General features: G+C 40.0%; 1 protein-coding gene across 2 annotated transcripts in view; it reads right to left on the bottom strand.

Annotated features, from left to right (window-relative positions):
- Window positions 1-1,514: 1,514 nt before the first annotated feature.
- Window positions 1,515-17,982, bottom strand: part of ABCC1 (ATP binding cassette subfamily C member 1 (ABCC1 blood group)) — a 42,359-nt gene continuing 25,891 nt past the window's right edge. The window contains exons 17-32 of one of the 2 annotated variants that reach the window (XM_072349158.1): window positions 17,729-17,905; window positions 16,516-16,683; window positions 15,965-16,142; window positions 13,983-14,027; window positions 12,133-12,217; window positions 11,472-11,610; window positions 10,410-10,617; window positions 9,548-9,858; window positions 8,487-8,686; window positions 7,870-7,996; window positions 7,627-7,728; window positions 6,894-7,040; window positions 5,804-5,962; window positions 4,826-4,992; window positions 4,024-4,218; window positions 1,515-3,074 (exon numbers count right to left, since the gene is read on the bottom strand). In XM_072349158.1, coding sequence (XP_072205259.1) covers window positions 2,966-3,074; window positions 4,024-4,218; window positions 4,826-4,992; window positions 5,804-5,962; window positions 6,894-7,040; window positions 7,627-7,728; window positions 7,870-7,996; window positions 8,487-8,686; window positions 9,548-9,858; window positions 10,410-10,617; window positions 11,472-11,610; window positions 12,133-12,217; window positions 13,983-14,027; window positions 15,965-16,142; window positions 16,516-16,683; window positions 17,729-17,905 — 2,517 coding nt within the window. In that variant the 3' untranslated portion in view covers window positions 1,515-2,965. The remainder of the gene's footprint in view (window positions 3,075-4,023; window positions 4,219-4,825; window positions 4,993-5,803; window positions 5,963-6,893; window positions 7,041-7,626; window positions 7,729-7,869; window positions 7,997-8,486; window positions 8,687-9,547; window positions 9,859-10,409; window positions 10,618-11,471; window positions 11,611-12,132; window positions 12,218-13,982; window positions 14,028-15,964; window positions 16,143-16,515; window positions 16,684-17,728; window positions 17,906-17,982) is intronic. The other variant, XM_072349157.1, reaches the window with a different exon arrangement.

Raw genomic sequence — 17,982 nt, 5'->3', positions numbered from 1 at the left:
AGTGGGAGCAGTCAAATGCCTGCTCCTTACTGGTATTAAAATACTATCCCCAAAAAAATGTCTGTTTGTTTTTCCTACTTTCTCCAAACCAGTATTTGTCATTAAATAGGGTATCATAAGAGCAGAGACAAAAGTTGGGACTCGGGGGAGGGGGCAGGGAGGGAGTCTCCCTGTCTATAGAATCACAAACCACCAGCTATGGCAAACGATTCCCTCGATTCCCTCTTCATCCAGAAGAGGCCTGGAGGCTGAGGACAGGATGAACTCGGTCCATTCCCCAGCAATACGCTGCAGGGAATTCCTGTTCTACAGCAGCTGGCTGAGGGTGCCCACCTCATATTTCACACAAACTGTTCATTGCAACACACACACACAGTGCAGTTTGTAACTCCTCCCCCGTAAGTCTTCACAGCACAAAATATGGAAATACGTGCATCAACATCAAGGCACTCAAAAGTAAGCAGATAAAACAGGCGTTTGCTACATGAATGCATCCAGCTGCTGGAATTCATCCATGAATTTCATAGTGACCTTTTTTCTCCCCATTCTCTCTACACTAATCTCTAGAGCTCATTGCCCTGGGCTGTAATACTACTGACCACTGCTGGATGGCACCAAAGTCTTCTGTACTGGGTCACAGAAAGGCTTCATACTGGATCAGTCACAAGTTTCCATGCTAGATTTCACTTACTCAGTTCTTGAAATAGTCCAGGTACTAGTAGAACATCAGGGGCAAACACAAGCACAACAATGAAAACAGATTAACTAAGGAAAACACACCGTATCTTACCTTGCAGCAACTTCTACCATTTTCTGCAATTGCTCCCAACAGCAATGCCTGCAGAGATCAACCCATGGACCTCTCCTTCCTACCTGAAAGCAGATCTCAATCAGCTGCATTGCTCCTACCTTAAGGCACCCTGAAGACTAGACAGCACTGCTCATTCTGTGGAAAGAAAGCTACATTTGTTATCTTTGCATGCAGCAAAGATTAATTTAGACAGATTCCCATCATGCATAATGCAATGTCATTCACGTTGCATTCAGAAAAGATATCAATAATTTTTTATGAGGACAGACGTGGAATTGGGATCATGAATCAACAAAACAACAGCACAAAGCACTGATGGGTGCTCTGACCAAGTAACTCGTGCTTGCAAGTGTATAAAATATATGAAATTGGGAAAACAGTGACACTTATTAACAACCACTTAACTGAAAAAGTACGAGGCATACAAAGACCAGCATTCTGATCTTCTCCACAGCACCTCCTGTACTGATCTGTCATTACCACCCATCTGCACAGCAAACTGCGCTACTCAAATGTTCTTAGCCACCCTAACAACCTCCAAGCATCATTTCTAACAAACCTGATTAGTCTGCAGTACCAATAATTCCTGTTTTCAAGGCAAAAAACAAACAAGCAAACAAAAAACCACCCACAAACAACCAAAGTGAAACCTTTGTCAAAAACAAGGCAAGGAAGGACACATTCAGGACACATCATTATCTTTCGAACATTTTTTTTTTTACTGCAAGTTCTTTGTAAATATTCATATAGTAATTACAAAAAAAACCAACAAAATTTCAGTCTATTCAATTTCAGAGTCATAATAATTTACAAAAAAATAAATAGCTTTACTCTAAAGAAGACAACAGCCTAGTATTAAGGTCAACACCATTCACAGAAGTCCACATTCTCAGAGTACTCAATATTTGGATCCATCTGGCTTAGTTTGCCTTTTTTTTTCCAGCATTTTCCTCTAAAATAAGACAAATTAAAAAATAACACAAATTAAAACTTTTTTTCTTCCCACAAAAAAAATGAACATTCAACGAAGACTTCAAAAACCAGACTCCACTGCTAACTGAATTGTTAGAGCTCTGACACACAACTCGAAAAACAGAGAAACAGTTCTTTGCTTTGGGGTTTTTTTTGGTGTTGGATTTGTGTTGTTTGTTTTTTGGCTGGTTGTTGTTGATTTTAACTACCGTCACAGAATAGTCTCCTAGAAGATTTAAGAGTCGACAGGAGCAGCATGAAGGGCGTTTCTTCAATGTAAGGCTAACAGGTCCTTGATATAGCAGAACTTCTACTGAAGCACAGAACTGCCGAAGCTAGGGGTATCACAGTCAGCATTACATTGAGCCTGCAACCTCTGCTCGGGTCAGTCCTCACCGCTCAGCCCAGCCCCCACAGGCATAACCAGAATTCTCCACCCGAGTCAGAATTCCTGAGTGAACCGGGTGTAAAATCTTGTACTGTATTCTGCAACAGACCAATGGATGCTAGAGATGGGTTTTGGAGTGATCATCATTCCAAAAATGCTTAAATACCGCTCTGAAGTTGGCTGTGCTTTTTTTGCACATCAGCAGTACTGACATAGTGAACTTGCTGCTATACAACGTAAACACATGTAAAATCCTTAGGAGAATGCATAGAAGCATTAACCATGTACAGTAAATGCCGTAATGAGAAAATCTGGCACAAGCATTATTTCACAAGATAAAAATCTTTGGACTTTAGAACTATATGCCACAAAATGTTCCAAGTGCATATCACAATAGATGGCTCATCAGATGAGGAATCAGCAAGCAAATAACTAGCATTTGCAAAAATACTTAAAATAAAAACGGGTTTGAGGAAATAAGAGCAAATGAAAAGAAAAAATAATGTAAGAATTTCTCCGATGAATCACTCCACCTTATGTTTGAGCATATAATGACAGATGTCAGGCAAGAACTAAAAGACTGTGAAGTGCTTTGCAGAGTTTATACTCTTCTCCTAAAGCTGGCTAAAAATCAATACACAGGAGAAGAAAAAAAAAAATGTGCATTTTTGTGTTACTTCCATTGCTGTGCTGTGGCTGACTTCATTAGGTCTGTAACCGAACTCACACCAGCTCAGGGGAAATTTCATTTGTTTGAGTGCACCACTTCCCCCTTCCCCATTCACATTCAAATCCTATGCCAATCCTGAGTCTTTGGCCATGCTATAGAAAAGGCCTTTTGCCTGAAGTAGGTTGTCTGGACTATCACACTCCACCACTTCGCCTCTTTCCAGGACTAAAACTCTGTAAAACAAGAAATTAAAGAAAAAAAGTCACAAGAGGGTCAATTCAGAACAACAGTGAATACGTGGTATATCTAGACAGAGAAATTAACAGTAACATGGCTACTCTATGCACGGGAAAACAGTCCAGACTGAATGAGAGAAGAGAGATTGTAGCAAGGAAATTCACAAAGCAAGTCACTACACTCAAAGTCAGTGCAGAGTTCAAGGCGTCCTTCACCTGCCTCTGCCAATGGGCCAGGCACTGCAGATGCTGGCCAGGCCCTTAGGTAAGTGCCGCTGCTGCATGGCATTACTGGCTGCCACAACCTAACTGGGTTTTAACCTGGTAACAGTGGCACATGCAATGCTTGTCTCTTATCTTTCAGTATCAACAGTGCAGCAGAGGTGTACAAGAGCAAACAGCTGTATCAGCGGTCACTTTGCTCTCTGACATACTGTGATAAAAAGGACAAGAGAGCTTACAGTTGGAATGTGAGAGAAAAATCTACACTCAACCACATCTTCACAAGGCTGCCGAAGATGACAGAGGTCATTGAATTGAGTGATGGAGAAACATCAAGTCAACTTCAGACAAAGGCAGCAACTTCCCCTCTGCGTCCTTATGTTGTCTGTGCCGAGTTTAGGTTATGTGCTACCTAAAATTCCGATTCCTTCCATCTGTGCTTAAATTAGATTAGATTAAAATAGATTCCTGTCATCCTTCCTGCATCCTTTCCCCTACACAAATGGCACAACAGCAACACGACAGAGGAAACTGAGGAACTTCACAGGCCAAACACAGCCACTGTAAGCCAGAATACAGACAACCCACCTATACCACAATTTCAGCAGCAATGTGAAGAGAGATAAAAAGACACTGTCCAACACAGATGAGCGTCATTGTGCCAAACAGAAGTAGAGCACACTACAAGTCACACATATCAAGACAGAAACAGTAAAAATTTTACCTTGTATAGTCCATGATTGTGTTCAGACGATGTGCTATAGTTAAAACCGTACATTCTTCAAATTGAGATTTTATTGTTGACTGTATGAGGTTATCTGTCTCAAGATCAACAGCAGCCGTGGCTTCATCTAGAACCAGGATTTTGGATTTCCTGAGCAGAGCTCGTGCCAGGCACACCAGCTGGCGCTGTCCCACACTGCACAAATGGGAGAAGGATGAAAAATAAAGAAGTCATAGTAAGTTCAGAACTCTTTTCCAAAGCCCAGCAATTCCCATTAGAACTCTTCTCAAGTGTAAGTGCCTCAAATACAGCAAAATAGGCAATGTCAGTCTTACTACTTCACTATAAAGTATGTAAAAGCATCTTAAAGCATCTAAACTACAGCATCCTTCCCATAACAAAATACAGGCAATTTAATAAAAGAGTTATGTAGCTGTAACTCTGTTACAGTGCTAAAAGCAAGCTAACTACTCCCCATAGGAAAGCTACATCACTTGAGCACAAGCCATCATTAGTTCAGAGCAACTAATATAAATAGCAGGCTGCTGCTACCAAAATCCTTTCCAAGACTGCACAAGCTAGGATGCCAAATGTCAAAGCATATTAAAATAAACAACTACCAACAACAACCACCACCCACAAACAAACAACGCTTTTACTGCATGATTCCAAGTACCTTTTGTTCAAAGTGAGCTCTAAGTGTTCCGTACGTAGGAAGTCTAGCTGCAGACTGGAGACCACACACACACTTCTCAGTTCATACATAACTCTTAAGGCAAGCACCATTTATTTTTAAGTTTACCTGAGGTTTTCTCCACCTTCAGAGCATTCGTGATTGAGTTTATCAGGAAGGGATGACACAAAATTTTTCAAGTGAGCCAATTCCAAAGATCTCCAAATGTCTTCATCAGAGTGTTGGTCAAAAGGATCAAGATTCATACGCAGAGAACCAGAAAATAATATTGGATCCTACTCACAGAAAAACATAATTGACAATCCATGCAGAACACAGCAAGTGCTCCAAAATTTTTTCTTAAATAGAGAAAGGAAAACAACACGTGCAGCTGCAGTTGAAGCAAACCAATCTACTGAATTAAGGAGTTAGGCTTCACTTTTTCAGGCACTGAGCTAGACTGGGGATGGTTATATGCAGATCTCTGTGAGTGAAGAGTACTGCATACCTAACAATGCTTCAAGGTCAGAATGCTTTCCTTGTACAAAAGCCCAATTAAGTGCACATAAAGCCTGAAATAGAAACACAAAATACCAGGCCTTCATAACTGGACTACACAATAACTTAGTGCTATTTCCAAAAAGTAAAGAACTAGAACCAGTCAATACTGATGTCTGGATAAACTCCAGAAGGCCCTCCACAAGTGGCAATGCTCAAAACATTACTTCTCCCCTACTGGCCAAAAGAACAACAGTTTGTAGGTTACCACAGGACCCCTGAGCAGCTGTTCAGCTGGGATCAGGCTTACTACTCAGGCTAAGCTTTCTATAGCATTACATCAGCACGGGGTGCTGACAATGCCCATGAGCCCAAAGACTACGGTTTTGCTTCCACACCACAACTCAGTCATAGCCAAGCTCAAGCAACCAGCACAAGCAACCAAAGACAGTCTGGGTAAAAAAAATGCTTTCAAGTGCATGAAAGAGCAAAGTAAAATGACTCAGTTTCAAAGCTACAGATCAGAAAAGGAATAAATAGTACATTGTACCTCTAGTACATTGCAGAAAGCACACAGGAACACTATGAGCTCGGGTAATTTATACCTACCTGAGGAATTATGGTTATCTTGAACCGCAAGTCATGGAGCCCTATCTTTGCAATATTAATTCCATCAACAATAATTTCTCCTTCAGCTGCTTCATTGATCCGAAATAAGCCTAAAGTAAGGGAGGATTTTCCAGCTCCTGTTCTTCCAACTATTCCTACCTGGTGAAGAAGAAATACAGGAAGATCTTATACTAGGACAGAGTTAAAGCATTTCCAAGACTCTATCCAAAGTAGACTTTGTTGAAAGGTTGTTATATTTCTTGGGCTATCAACACCTATAATAGTGCAACTAGCAGAAGCTAATCTAACAGGAAGGGAAAAAAGATAAAATATCAAAGGCTATGGAAATAAAAGGTAATCTCAAGATTGCAACCCACTCACATAATTATTCAATTTTACAGAAAGGCAGATGGCATCAGGAAGAGAAGGTAAAAGATGTCCTAACTATTCTGTTTCTTTCTTCATGCTTTGTAGTTACATTTCTGGTTTGGCCTTTACCTTCTCTTCTTTGAATTTAAAGCAAATTTACAGCAAAAGCACTCAGTTTCATACTATATGTTCTGCTTCCCACTTAGGCTCAAGTCTTCAGTGATTCTTTTCTCTTTTTAAGTGTTTTTTCTTTCAAATTGCTACTTGAGTTGATCGAAGCATCTCTTGCCATCTGCATTTTCTATCTAGCCCTGACATAGTATTCTGCCTGTATTTGTATGTAGACAGCACGAACTCATGAAAAAAATAAAAATACCTAATTGAAAACTGCAACTAAAGAGGCATGTCTCTCAGGCATGCTGTATGCCACACAATTGTTAAGACACCAGAGAATCCACTCAGGACTGAGGTGTATGCGGGCATATGTGAGGCATATTCAGCAGACACATACACAAATCTATCTCCATTAGTTTTGACAAGTCCAGATAACCCAGCAAGAGTTCACTGCAGCTGCCAGTTACATTAAGACTGATTCTAAAGAAGCTCTTCTTGTCCTAAGGGACCTAAGACTATTACCACAGAATGAAGTGAGGCCCCTCTTTGGCTTACGTATGCATATTTATAATACAGTAATGGTCTGCTATTAATTCAAAGTCATTACCTTCTCACCCCCATTGATGGTGATGTTTATATTTTTCAGAACCAAATCCAAGTCATCCCGGTAACGTAAACCAAAGCCTCGAAACTCGACTTTCCCCTCCTCAGGCCAGGTGCTTGCTGGGGCAGTTTCTTCAATACTCCACTCAGCCTGAAACAACCACACAAACATACCCAATCACTTCTTCCCTTACCTGGGCACAGGCTCTGAAAACTTAAAAGCAATTAAGAAAAATCTTCATTATTGTGTAACTTGCTAAAGGAACTGTGATGATGATGGTGGAAAAAAAAAAGGAAAAGATGCTTGAAGGCAGATGAACTGATGTACACAGCCAAAGAGGAGCCAAGGGAACTGTGTACTGTAGCCAAAAAGGGCACAACTACAGATATGATTGACTTCATGGGCAATATGAATCAAAACAAAAAGGCAGTTCCTCTTCACTCTGCCTCACCGTGAGCAAAAATGGAAACATGCAAATAAAATCAAAATTGTGAAGCACTTAAAAACTGAACCACATTTGCACAGATTCTCTGGCTAACTCAAGGCACAACAGCAAGTTTCCTAAACAGCAAGCTATAAATATTGGTGTGTACGCTCCAAAAACACCCACAGGAACCATGCTGTGGTACACTAAATGTTCCCTATGGAAGTTAGGCTGCACGTAACCATGTCAAACAATACAACTGCAAGTCCTGGGAAACACCAAATGTTAACTGTGGTGAACAACTCACTGTACCTCCTTCTCCATTTCAGCATATTCTTTGACTCTTTCTACAGCAACAATGTTGGTTTCCAGATCAGATGTCATACGAACCAGCCAGTTTAAGTATGCTGTAATCTGCAAGAGAAGAAGTTTAACAACATTTTACACTAAACAAATTTTAAATTTTTGTGTACCTTATATTCTCTCCGAAGACTGAGCAAGATTCTAGCTTTCTGATGCAGTCATGGTTGTTTATTTTAATTAAGGTATAATTACCTGCAGTGAGTAGGAGACTGAAAGACCAACCAGTCCCGCACTGAGCTTGTTGCGTGCCATCACTGCAAACAATGCTGCAAAGAGAACAATACAGTTCCCCACAAACTCCAGACGTACTGCCAACCATCTGCAATACAGAAAGACATAACACATCTTTCCAGTAACATCCCCAGACAATCATGAATGCAGTGAGCTACTGCCATATATCTTGTTTTTAATTTCAAATGATTAGTAACGTGGCATCAGAGTACTGCCAGCGACACAGGAACTGTAAGGCACCTGATGTTCTGCTCCAGTAGCATGCAAAAGGCATAGAGAATTAAATAAACCTTTCAGAAACATTAATTCCTGTTTTAGTTCAGAAAGCAGATGTAGTTATATTGAAACAGATGAACCACAACTTTTAAAAATACTACCCAGATGTAAGACAGGAACTATAAACAAGGGAAACTCAGATTAACCTTAATTCCATCACGCAAGTTTAAGAAAACTGCTATATTCACAAAGGTTGCCCTACCTGGGACAAATACACTGACAGGTGATTGACAAGGCAGAGATAACAAAACCATACCCTCTCCCTTTATAAACATCGTTCAATATTACAATCCCACCATTACCTGTTTGCAACAATGCTTGGATAATAAGCTTTCTGGTTTTCATCCACTTTCACGTCATTCTGCTTTATAAAGCGTTTCTGCTCCTCAAAGGCTCGAATTACACTGACTCCCAGAAGGGTCTCATTGAAGTGAGAATACACAGGAGAACGACTAACAGATTCGAGGCGTTTGAGCTGGCGAGAAGTGGCCACATAAAATCTCTGCAAATCAGAATATGAAAACTGTGGTTACAGACAGATTGTATTTGACAAGACAGAGGGAATCACAAGAGAGCTCGCAGCCCTCTGGAATGTCAGTCACAGATATTCAACTTACACAGAGAAATACATGCCTCCTCCATAACTTCTGAGCCTAGAACAATCACTACAAACATCTTTAAACAAATGCCAATCAAACTTCCTCACCTAATAACCACCTAATAACCACCACCATTCACTCTTCTCTGCAAGCTTACTCCAACATTACAAAATTCTGAGCCTCTAAGTCATGCACCGTTGCCTTTCAGACTTAGTAGCAAAGCTTTATAGATACACTAACTCAGTAGTCAAAGCTAGAATCACCTCCTTTTCACAGATGTGTACTAGGCTCTACTAAACACCTGACAGTAAAGCAAACTAAAGCAAGCATATCTTGCCTACCCAAGACAGGAGTGAAAGGCTGTCACAGTTTCTCTTGATCCATAAAAAATGTTCTAACAAAATGGGCACATCAGCAGAAATGCAAACATAAATGCTACACTTCCATTTGAAATACAGTTTAGAAAAGCCCACATATTTTACGTACATGGGCTCTAAGCAACAAGCTACACAGTTTGCCACAAAATTTAATGGCATTTTTGTAAAGGCTGCTTAGGTAATTAAGAGGATTAACGTTTGGACACAAGTCATTTTATACTTGAAAACATAAGATGATCTGCTGAAGTCAGCTAATCTGCTGAAGTCATGCAAAGCACCATCAGCTAAGAATGACACAGCATAAACATTAAAATCCATCCTAGCCCACTGTCTTACACAGAGGATAAATAATTTCTGGTCCAGCTGATGCTGGCCAACATCTCCTACCTGCACAAGAAAGTAGACAAGTCCCAGAGGTGGAATAATGACAGCACTTATAGGGGTGGCCAGCAAAATGATGATACAAGCCCCAATCACATTAAACGTTGAGCCCATGAACATCTTGATGATTGGTGGAATCGCAGAGTCAATGGTATCTATCTCCTTAGAGAATCGATTCACTAAATTTCCACTGGGTGTACGTTCAAAGAAACTCATTGGAGACCTGAGGACATTGTGCAGCAGGTCAAGGTGCAGGTGTCGTGAAGCAAATATTCCTCCTATTGACACAGCCATCGAGTAGCCAAACACAGCAATACCTGGAAAAAAAGACTTGGTTTTTTACTGCTCTCAACACTCACACAAAAAACTTTCCTCCATTTTGTCATCACTTAAAATTGGGACAGCTCTAGTACAATAATCCTGAGATTTGGAGTTAGATTTGGTGGTTATTCAAAAGCTTTTTCAGTGGAAACAGCACTTTACCCTTGTGGAAGAATTTGTTTCTCCATTACCGAAATCATAATATTTGAGCACTTTCCCCGAGTAAACAGCACTTCATTTTAAGGTGGCATATAATTTTTATTAAGATTTTTATGACAACTCTAAAGAGGGCTGTTGCACACCCCACTTCGGGTGTTATATTTCATGTTAACAAAAAAATTGACCACAAAATACACAAGAAAAACCCACTGAGCTGGCCTGGCCTCTTCATGGTGTCTCCATCTTTATACGACTGGAAAAAAAACCAAAACAAAACAAAACCCACAACCTTAGCAAATTACTGCTGCAGTTCTGGGAATACAAGATCAACAAGATCATTAGAAAGATTCTAAGTGAGCTACTCTTAAAAAGGTAAAATCAGGCAAACCTTGAGAAATTCCCAGCGCTCCATATACGCCCAGTCTGACATTTGTGTTTTGCTGTGTGCCATTGACAACAGGATCATCTGTCCACATACTCAGCCAATAGTTGGAAGCCAGGGAGGCTATATGGTTACATATAAAGAGGAAAATGCTCAGAAAAGAGATATAGAGTCCAATAGCTCGCATGTATTCCCAGTATACTGTTGCCTTTACCTGAAGAGGGAAAAGAAACGAAAATGTTTTCATTTTGCTTCAAAGACAACAGTTCCTCGAACATCTATTTAGAGTTAATATTCCTGCATCAAGCCATAAAAACATGACAGTTCCACTGAAAAAAGCCACTGCCCAGAAGCACAAGCTGCAAGATACTCTAGAGAGTTGTGCCAAATCAAACATCCCTTGAAGGCAGGCATACATCATCTTTCCCTCATCTAACATAAGAAGGAAAGGGAGAGCACTGGCTGAAATAAAATACCTTCAGTGGCAGAACCAAAAACTTCACTGTGGAGTTCCAGTTTTCATCTCTTTCTTTTTACCACAAGATTAGACAGCCTTTAATTAAACCCTTGTCCCTCAAGTTTTGTATTCTATGATCCATTATAAAACAGAGGACAGGAGCAATATCACTAGGAGGTGTAACTACCACTCTCCCAAGAGAGAATGTTTCTAAGAAAGACCTGAGTATCCTGGTATTAAGTACTTGTGTCTACAGTGGAAACCTGGCTTAAAATTCAATGCTGAAGGACAGATTTCATAAGGTGGCTTAATTTGTCACAACTTTGCAACCTCTTGCAAAAAAAAGAAAAAGAAAAAAAAGCTGCAAGTTTTTTCTTTAAGTTTGGATGAGGTCAGCCTCATCACCCGTTTAGTTGAGTGGGGTTCAGCTCTGGGAACAAAGGACGCTTGCACACATAGAACTACTTCAATGAAGTTCTACAGAACAAGAGGCAATCCACTCAGCCCTTTCTCACTCCAGCTGTGTGGTCTTTAGAAGCCATTTTTTCCCAATCATGTTGATTTTTCTGAAACTGAAATAGAGCACAGGAAGTGGAAGTAGGAGATCTTACCCTCCCAGTCTTTGCTGTGTCAGCCTCTGTCAGTTTCCAGGAGTTCTTCTCTGCAAGAGGCTTCTGTAGCTCTGCTGTGCTGCTCTGGTGCTGTGACTTCCCAGTTTCTCTGCTGTACGTGGAGGAGTTACTGAGCTGCCTGTTTAAAAATACATTTTTTTTTAATTTTTTTTTTTTTTACTTGGAAAATACAGGTCAAGTGTTTACTTCATAGACAGATTTAAAGGGCCTAAGGCTACAAGTGACTAGTTTGCAATACTCTCGTGATAATCAGCCTCCTAATTAGCCATCACCAAGCAACTGACTATCATTGGTCCTCTCTCTTCTGCACTGTGCAGTTCCAGCACTCCCTGATAGCATTCAGTTCTCTAGTACCCATCTTCAGATACAAGCTAACTGGCTCGGTAGTCAACCAAATCCTGGTTGAGCGATCAGACTTAACTTCTAAAAATACAGCACCTCTAGAGTTCCTGAAGCCATTGAGCAGCAACAGACTTGCCTCCTCCAGGAGTCTGGACCTGGCATGATACATTTTCTTCCAACAGATGCCATAAACACTAAGTTAATGCTTGTTCAGAGCTGACTGCAAGGACAGGAAACTGGGGGGTAGGAGGGAAACAAAAACAAAAGGCAAAAAGAGAGGAAGAAGAAGACCACAAACCGATGCATCAGCTTTCCTGGGGCTTCATTCACAAGGACTCCATTTTCTACAGGCTTTCCTTCTTTTCCAGATGGACTACTCGCATCTGAGGGAGAAAAAAATAAAGTAAAAAAATATGAAAGTGATAGTGATGAGATACAGTGGTTGAATTGCTGTAATAAATGCTAGGTGCAGTCCTAGTGTGCAAATAAACAGTAAAACACAGGAATATTTGCACACACTAACAGATAATTGATCAGATGAGCACATCAGCTTAGTCCCAACCCAAAAGGATTAGCTGACATCACAGGGAACATTTATTTTTCTGTTTTCCTACAATTATAGGCCAGTAATAATAATTTAATATAATTATGAGAAAATACTTGATGTTAAAACACAACATACCAAGTTGCACTATGTCTCACTCTGGGGAAAAAAAGCCAACACTATAACCATCTTCTGCTACTCAAACAGCGTCTTTAATATAGTTAAGACATAAATTAGTTTTATTTTAGAGCACAATCAGCAGACATTCTAGTAAATGGAAGAAAGCTGTAAAAACAAGCCACAGGTGCCATTAACTTTATATCTTCCTGCAAGATGTCACAGAAAGCAACGTACAAAAGCCTCATGTTTTTAAGCAACCATAGGAATCATTCATTCAAGCAAGGAGATGTCTTCATGTCAGTGAAGTTTTGTTATTTCACAACATCCCACCGGTAACAAAATGCAGAACACTCAGGAGTATTACCTAAAACACCTACAGAACCTATCAGCTTGAACTAAGATTTCTCCTAACAACTTAATCCAGTGTAACACATGAATAAAACTTCTGGGTTCAGATTATGTCATCTTTTCCCTAATGCAAATGATTTTGACCTCTAAAAAATTATTGATAATTAGGTGAAGCCCTATTTTCATGTATAACATTTAATTTGTAACAAAATAATTTTGTATTTTAAAGAGTCTACACAAACAGAAAAAAAGCTCACCTGCACCCATCAAAGAGAAATGCAGAATAATTAGTGTAGATTTAGAATCTGAAATCTTCATGTTTTTATAAGAAAGCAAAACACGTGTGCATAAATCAGCTCATTGGTACACAAATGATGGGCTGCCTGAACTAAAACTGCTCTGCAAAACTCTAAAAACCCTACGCTAAACTGTTCAGTGTGGTCCAAAAGCAGGAAGAAAAAAGAGCAGAAACAACGACAAAAGTGAAAGCTTCAATTTTTTAGTTCTTGTTTTTAAAAGAAATCTGAGACTGTTGGTTATTTTAAGCACTTGATATGTTCTCTTCTACAGGGGTCCCATATGAAAAACACTATATCACTTTAGAGCATCACTGAAGCTCTAAACCCACATGAACATAAGAAAACCACAAGTAAACACCCCTTCCTTGGCAGCTCTTTCATTTGATGTCTTGTTATAGGATGCAAAGATTTCATACATAAACTGCATTCACCTTTTGAGAGAGAAATGTACTGAAGATTGCCATAGTAAGTCCAGAACATAAAATACTAAATATACAAGTACCAAAGGGACCTTCATGTCTCAATACTGAGCTTTCCCTCTCAGATTATGCTCATTATACTCCTAAATCCAGAGTGGGAGATGCGCCTTTCAATTTAATTTAAAGCTTCCCTATGAAAAAATTTGAGATACAGAATCACAGCAGGTGAATTAGTTACCTACAAGTCAGCATGTGAATTACTGTACACACAGAGGTTACGTGCAAACCAAGCAAATGTCTTGTTATATAGATGAAATTCTTCTAATAATGATTCAATCTCTTTTGTCAACAAAGTACGGTGACTAGTGTAGCTCCAGTACAAGCACTAGTAAAAGCCACAAGGCAAAAAAGCAGTTACCTGTTTCCAGAGGTTGAATTGTTCTTTCTAATGAAGAATCTGAGTCTAAAAGCATATATAATTAACTTTTTCCAGAACACACCATTTTCAACCTTCACAAGCATAAATGCATTAAAGCAGCACAACCTAAACCATAAAGACAAACAGATGCTCAAGGCAGGATCAAATTTCACTGAAGCTGATCTTTTTAATCCCGCTCTTTGGATTAAAACAAAAAAGGCAGCCTTAAAGGAAAAAAAAAATCTAAACCATATGGCTGCAAGTGACAGATCACTAAACTTCCTTCTACATACGCACTAATGAGGGCTGGGGAGCAGAAATCAAAAGTAGCTCCAAGGCAACCTCAAATTAAGAGAAAAATCCCAGAATATACAAGCAATGACCATATGAGTTTTCCTCAATGGCCTGGAAAAGATTTCGTATAAGAAGCTTAGAGACTCGCTATTCTCAACAATGAGGATGTATATCATCATATTTTAAGAGTGACAACTTCTGTCCATGTAAGTGAATCTGCAAGAAGTACAATGAAGCTGTGAAGGGTCTGGAGCACAGCCCTGTTGGGAGCAGCTGAAGGACCTGGGATCGTTCAGTCTGGAGAAGATGCTCAGGGAAGAGCTTATGGCTCTCCATAATTCCCTCAAAGGAGGTTGTGGTGAGGTGGGGGTCAGGCTCTTCTCCCAGGTAACAGTGACAGGACAAGAGGGAATGGCCTTAAATTGCACCGGGGGAGGTTCAGGTTGGATATCACGAAAGATTTGTTTTCAGAAAGAGAGGTGATGCACTGGCACAGGCTGCACAGGGAAGCGATATAGTCGCTGTCCCTGGAGGTATTCAAGAAAAGCTTAGATGTGTTACTGAGGGACGTGGTTTAGAGGGCACAGGTGATGGGCTGACAGTTGGACTAGATGCTCTTAGTGGTCTTTTCCAACCTTAATGATTCAATGATCACACAGCATGGTTAGATTAGTAAGGAACTGTGGGATACTTCACTCTTCCAAGCACCTTGGTACCTTAACAGCACTCATATTGAATCAGTTATTTGCTTAGGCCATTTGAGGCAGAGAATACAGCCAGATTTTACCTTACCAAAGAGAACAGCAAAGCTGAAGAAGGTTAACTGAAATTAATTTAAGAGGAAGTCAGATTATTTCCTGACCCAGGCAGGTGCTTCCTGAACTAACACTCACATCGGGATTCAACAACAACATTTAGATCGGAGCCAACACCTCTGATTATTTAACTCTTGCCTTTCCAGAAGCCAAAGAAGGGAAGCACCCATCCATACCTACAGGCACTGTACAACCATCCTATCTATCAAACAGTGCTCTAGCCCAACCCAGCTTCGTACTGTTAGAAAGAAGCACGGCAATAAAACAGAGGTGTGCTCTGTACTCAGAGACAGCAGTGACTGTGAAGGTACACCGTGCTTTATCAAGCTTTATCAACAAGATGTTTTGCAGCAACAGTTCCCAGTCTGGAAGTGTGACCAGAGCAGTCCATGGCACAGCTATGAATCCACACAAACCCAACTGGCTGGACTAGTAGCATCATCAGCAAATCATCCACACTAAAAGCCAGAGAATGGAACAACTACTAAAACCAAGACAAATGTAGGTGCTTTTTTAAGGAAAGAGGTAGGTTAATTTTAGGTGTACATCTTCAAAGAAGTTACCTGCAGAAAGAAGCAGAGGGGAAGGTGTAAAAACCCCAGCTGACTCCTACTGGATCTCATAACCATTTTAATTTTGATCTCAGCGGGAGCTATTCCACTACAGGATTGCTTCATATTTTGCTAAGTTTTAAGAAAAGGAATGTGTGTTTAACCTCACAATCTCCAGTGCCCTCAAAAACCACTTCTACCTACAGCTATAGTGAGAGAAACAGCAGTTATAACCAACACAACTAATAGTTTTCATTCAACAGGAATCCCTTAACACGTCATATATCAGTTTATCCAAAAGAGGATTTACTTGGAAGCTTACCACTGCTCTCCATGCTTTGTTCAGCATTAGCGTATGTACGAAGGAACTCCGCAAAAGCTCCATCTTGCTTCAGCAGCTCCTGGTAGGATCCCATCTCAGAGATTTCTCCATCAGTCATTACCAGAATTGTATCCATTTGAGGCAGATAATTCACTGCATGGGTTACTAAAACCCGTGTCTAAAGAGACAAAAAAAAAAAAAAAAATCATCTGAATATCTCAAACTAGTAAATACAATGATTCACAGCTTTAATTCTGTGTATAATACAGTAAAAATTATGGACAGGCATGTAACACTTCAAAGAAAACAACTGTCCTCATCTTTTGACTTTTCCTCCCCAGAATTCTGAATTAGAGAAACTAGAGTATTTCTTATCACAAGAACTAAGTGGTTTAGGATTTCTAAAAAAATAAATCTCAGAAGGATCCTTCTATTCTTTCCGTGTTTAAAGCAAAAGCCTGGAGGTGAAATTTGTGCAACTTGGAATCATTTGAACTCAGCAAAGAAAAACAAATCATTCCCCAAAGACAAGTTACTACACCGTTACATACTTTATTTTTCAAGATTCCTTTTGGTCCAATAACTTTTTCAAAAATATGTTTCCCAACGTGAGCGTCAACAGCTGATAAGGGATCATCAAATAAATAGGTATCTGCATTACAGTAGACTGCTCGAGCAAGACTAACTCGCTGCTTCTGTCCTCCAGATAAATTCACACCCTGGGGAAAATAAGAAAATGCGATCCTTTATTTACATCTAAAAGCTGATGCCTTGCTGTAGTGAAAGAAGCATTGTGTTTGAGAAATAGAAAAGTCATGGCAGATTTATGCAAACCAGAGAAATTTCAGCACTGAATAAACAGATACTTATCACAAGTTATTCACTACTACAGCACAAACAACTACAGCCAAAATCCCCTTAGAAGGAAGTCTGTTAACTTATATCACTAGTGCTATAGAGCCAGTAAACAAAAAAAAGTATTGTTTACTAATCTTGCAAGAAATTAACACAGAGCAGTCATACCGCATTCCGTGCATTCAGAGGCTAATTTTCCTCTCAGCTTTATTTCTACAGTGCTTCCCCGATCTCATGAACAAACTCTGAGCGCACCCTTCAATTTGGTTGGCCTTCTGACCAGCCAAATTTCTTGTGAGGAAAATAAAGCTGCACACTCACCTGAATCTGGACCTGAGGCTGACAGTTGGCAGCTATACCCCATCTAAAACTAGCCAGCAGGCAAAGCATACATCTCTGCATGTCCCTTCCTGTCCTCTGGAGGGCATCAGCTTAGCAGTACACCAACCAGCTTACCTACACCCGGCTGGCCATGTGTTTAAGGGACACCTGGTCCTGTTCAGAAACCAGAGCACTCTATCATTTAGGCAAGTTTCTAAATATCACACTGCATGTATTTTTGCAACCAAAAGCCAAAAAGAAAACTCCAACAAATTCTCCTACACACACTCCCCCCTGAAGTGTTTAGAAGGTTCTTCTGTTTCCACTAATGTTTATGCTCTACGATCGAGGCAACTCAGGGCTGTTTAAAAACAGGCCTCATTAAGATGCTTTTGCACTTGTAATTGAGAAAGCATTTCTCCCCTCTGAGTATTAAAGAAAATATATACTGTTCAGATTTGCCTCTTATTCTAGAGGATTCCTACTCTGAATGTTTTCAACTCAATATAACTTTGTATTAAAGTAGAATAGAAGCCATATGGTCTTATCTACAAGTAAAAGCAGTGTTAGAGCGGGTGTTTTAAATACCTTTTCTCCTATTTCTGTTCTGTCTCCCATAGGAAGAATCTCTAAATCAGGCAAAAGTGCACAAGCCTCGATAACACGCTTGTACCGGCTCTCATTCATCTCTCTTCCAAAGATAATATTATCTTCTAAAGTTGCATTTTGGATCCAGGCTTGCTGAGGAACATACGCAATCGAGCCCTGCAAACAAAATTAGTTCCTTATTCAGTAGTTAAGACAAAAAGACTGGGCCCTGCTGTGATTTCACCTTGTGACTT

This window comes from Excalfactoria chinensis, chromosome 14 (assembly GCF_039878825.1).
Source record: "Excalfactoria chinensis isolate bCotChi1 chromosome 14, bCotChi1.hap2, whole genome shotgun sequence".
Classification (NCBI taxonomy): domain Eukaryota; kingdom Metazoa; phylum Chordata; class Aves; order Galliformes; family Phasianidae; genus Excalfactoria; species Excalfactoria chinensis.
This window is presented reverse-complemented; position numbering and strand designations above follow the sequence as displayed.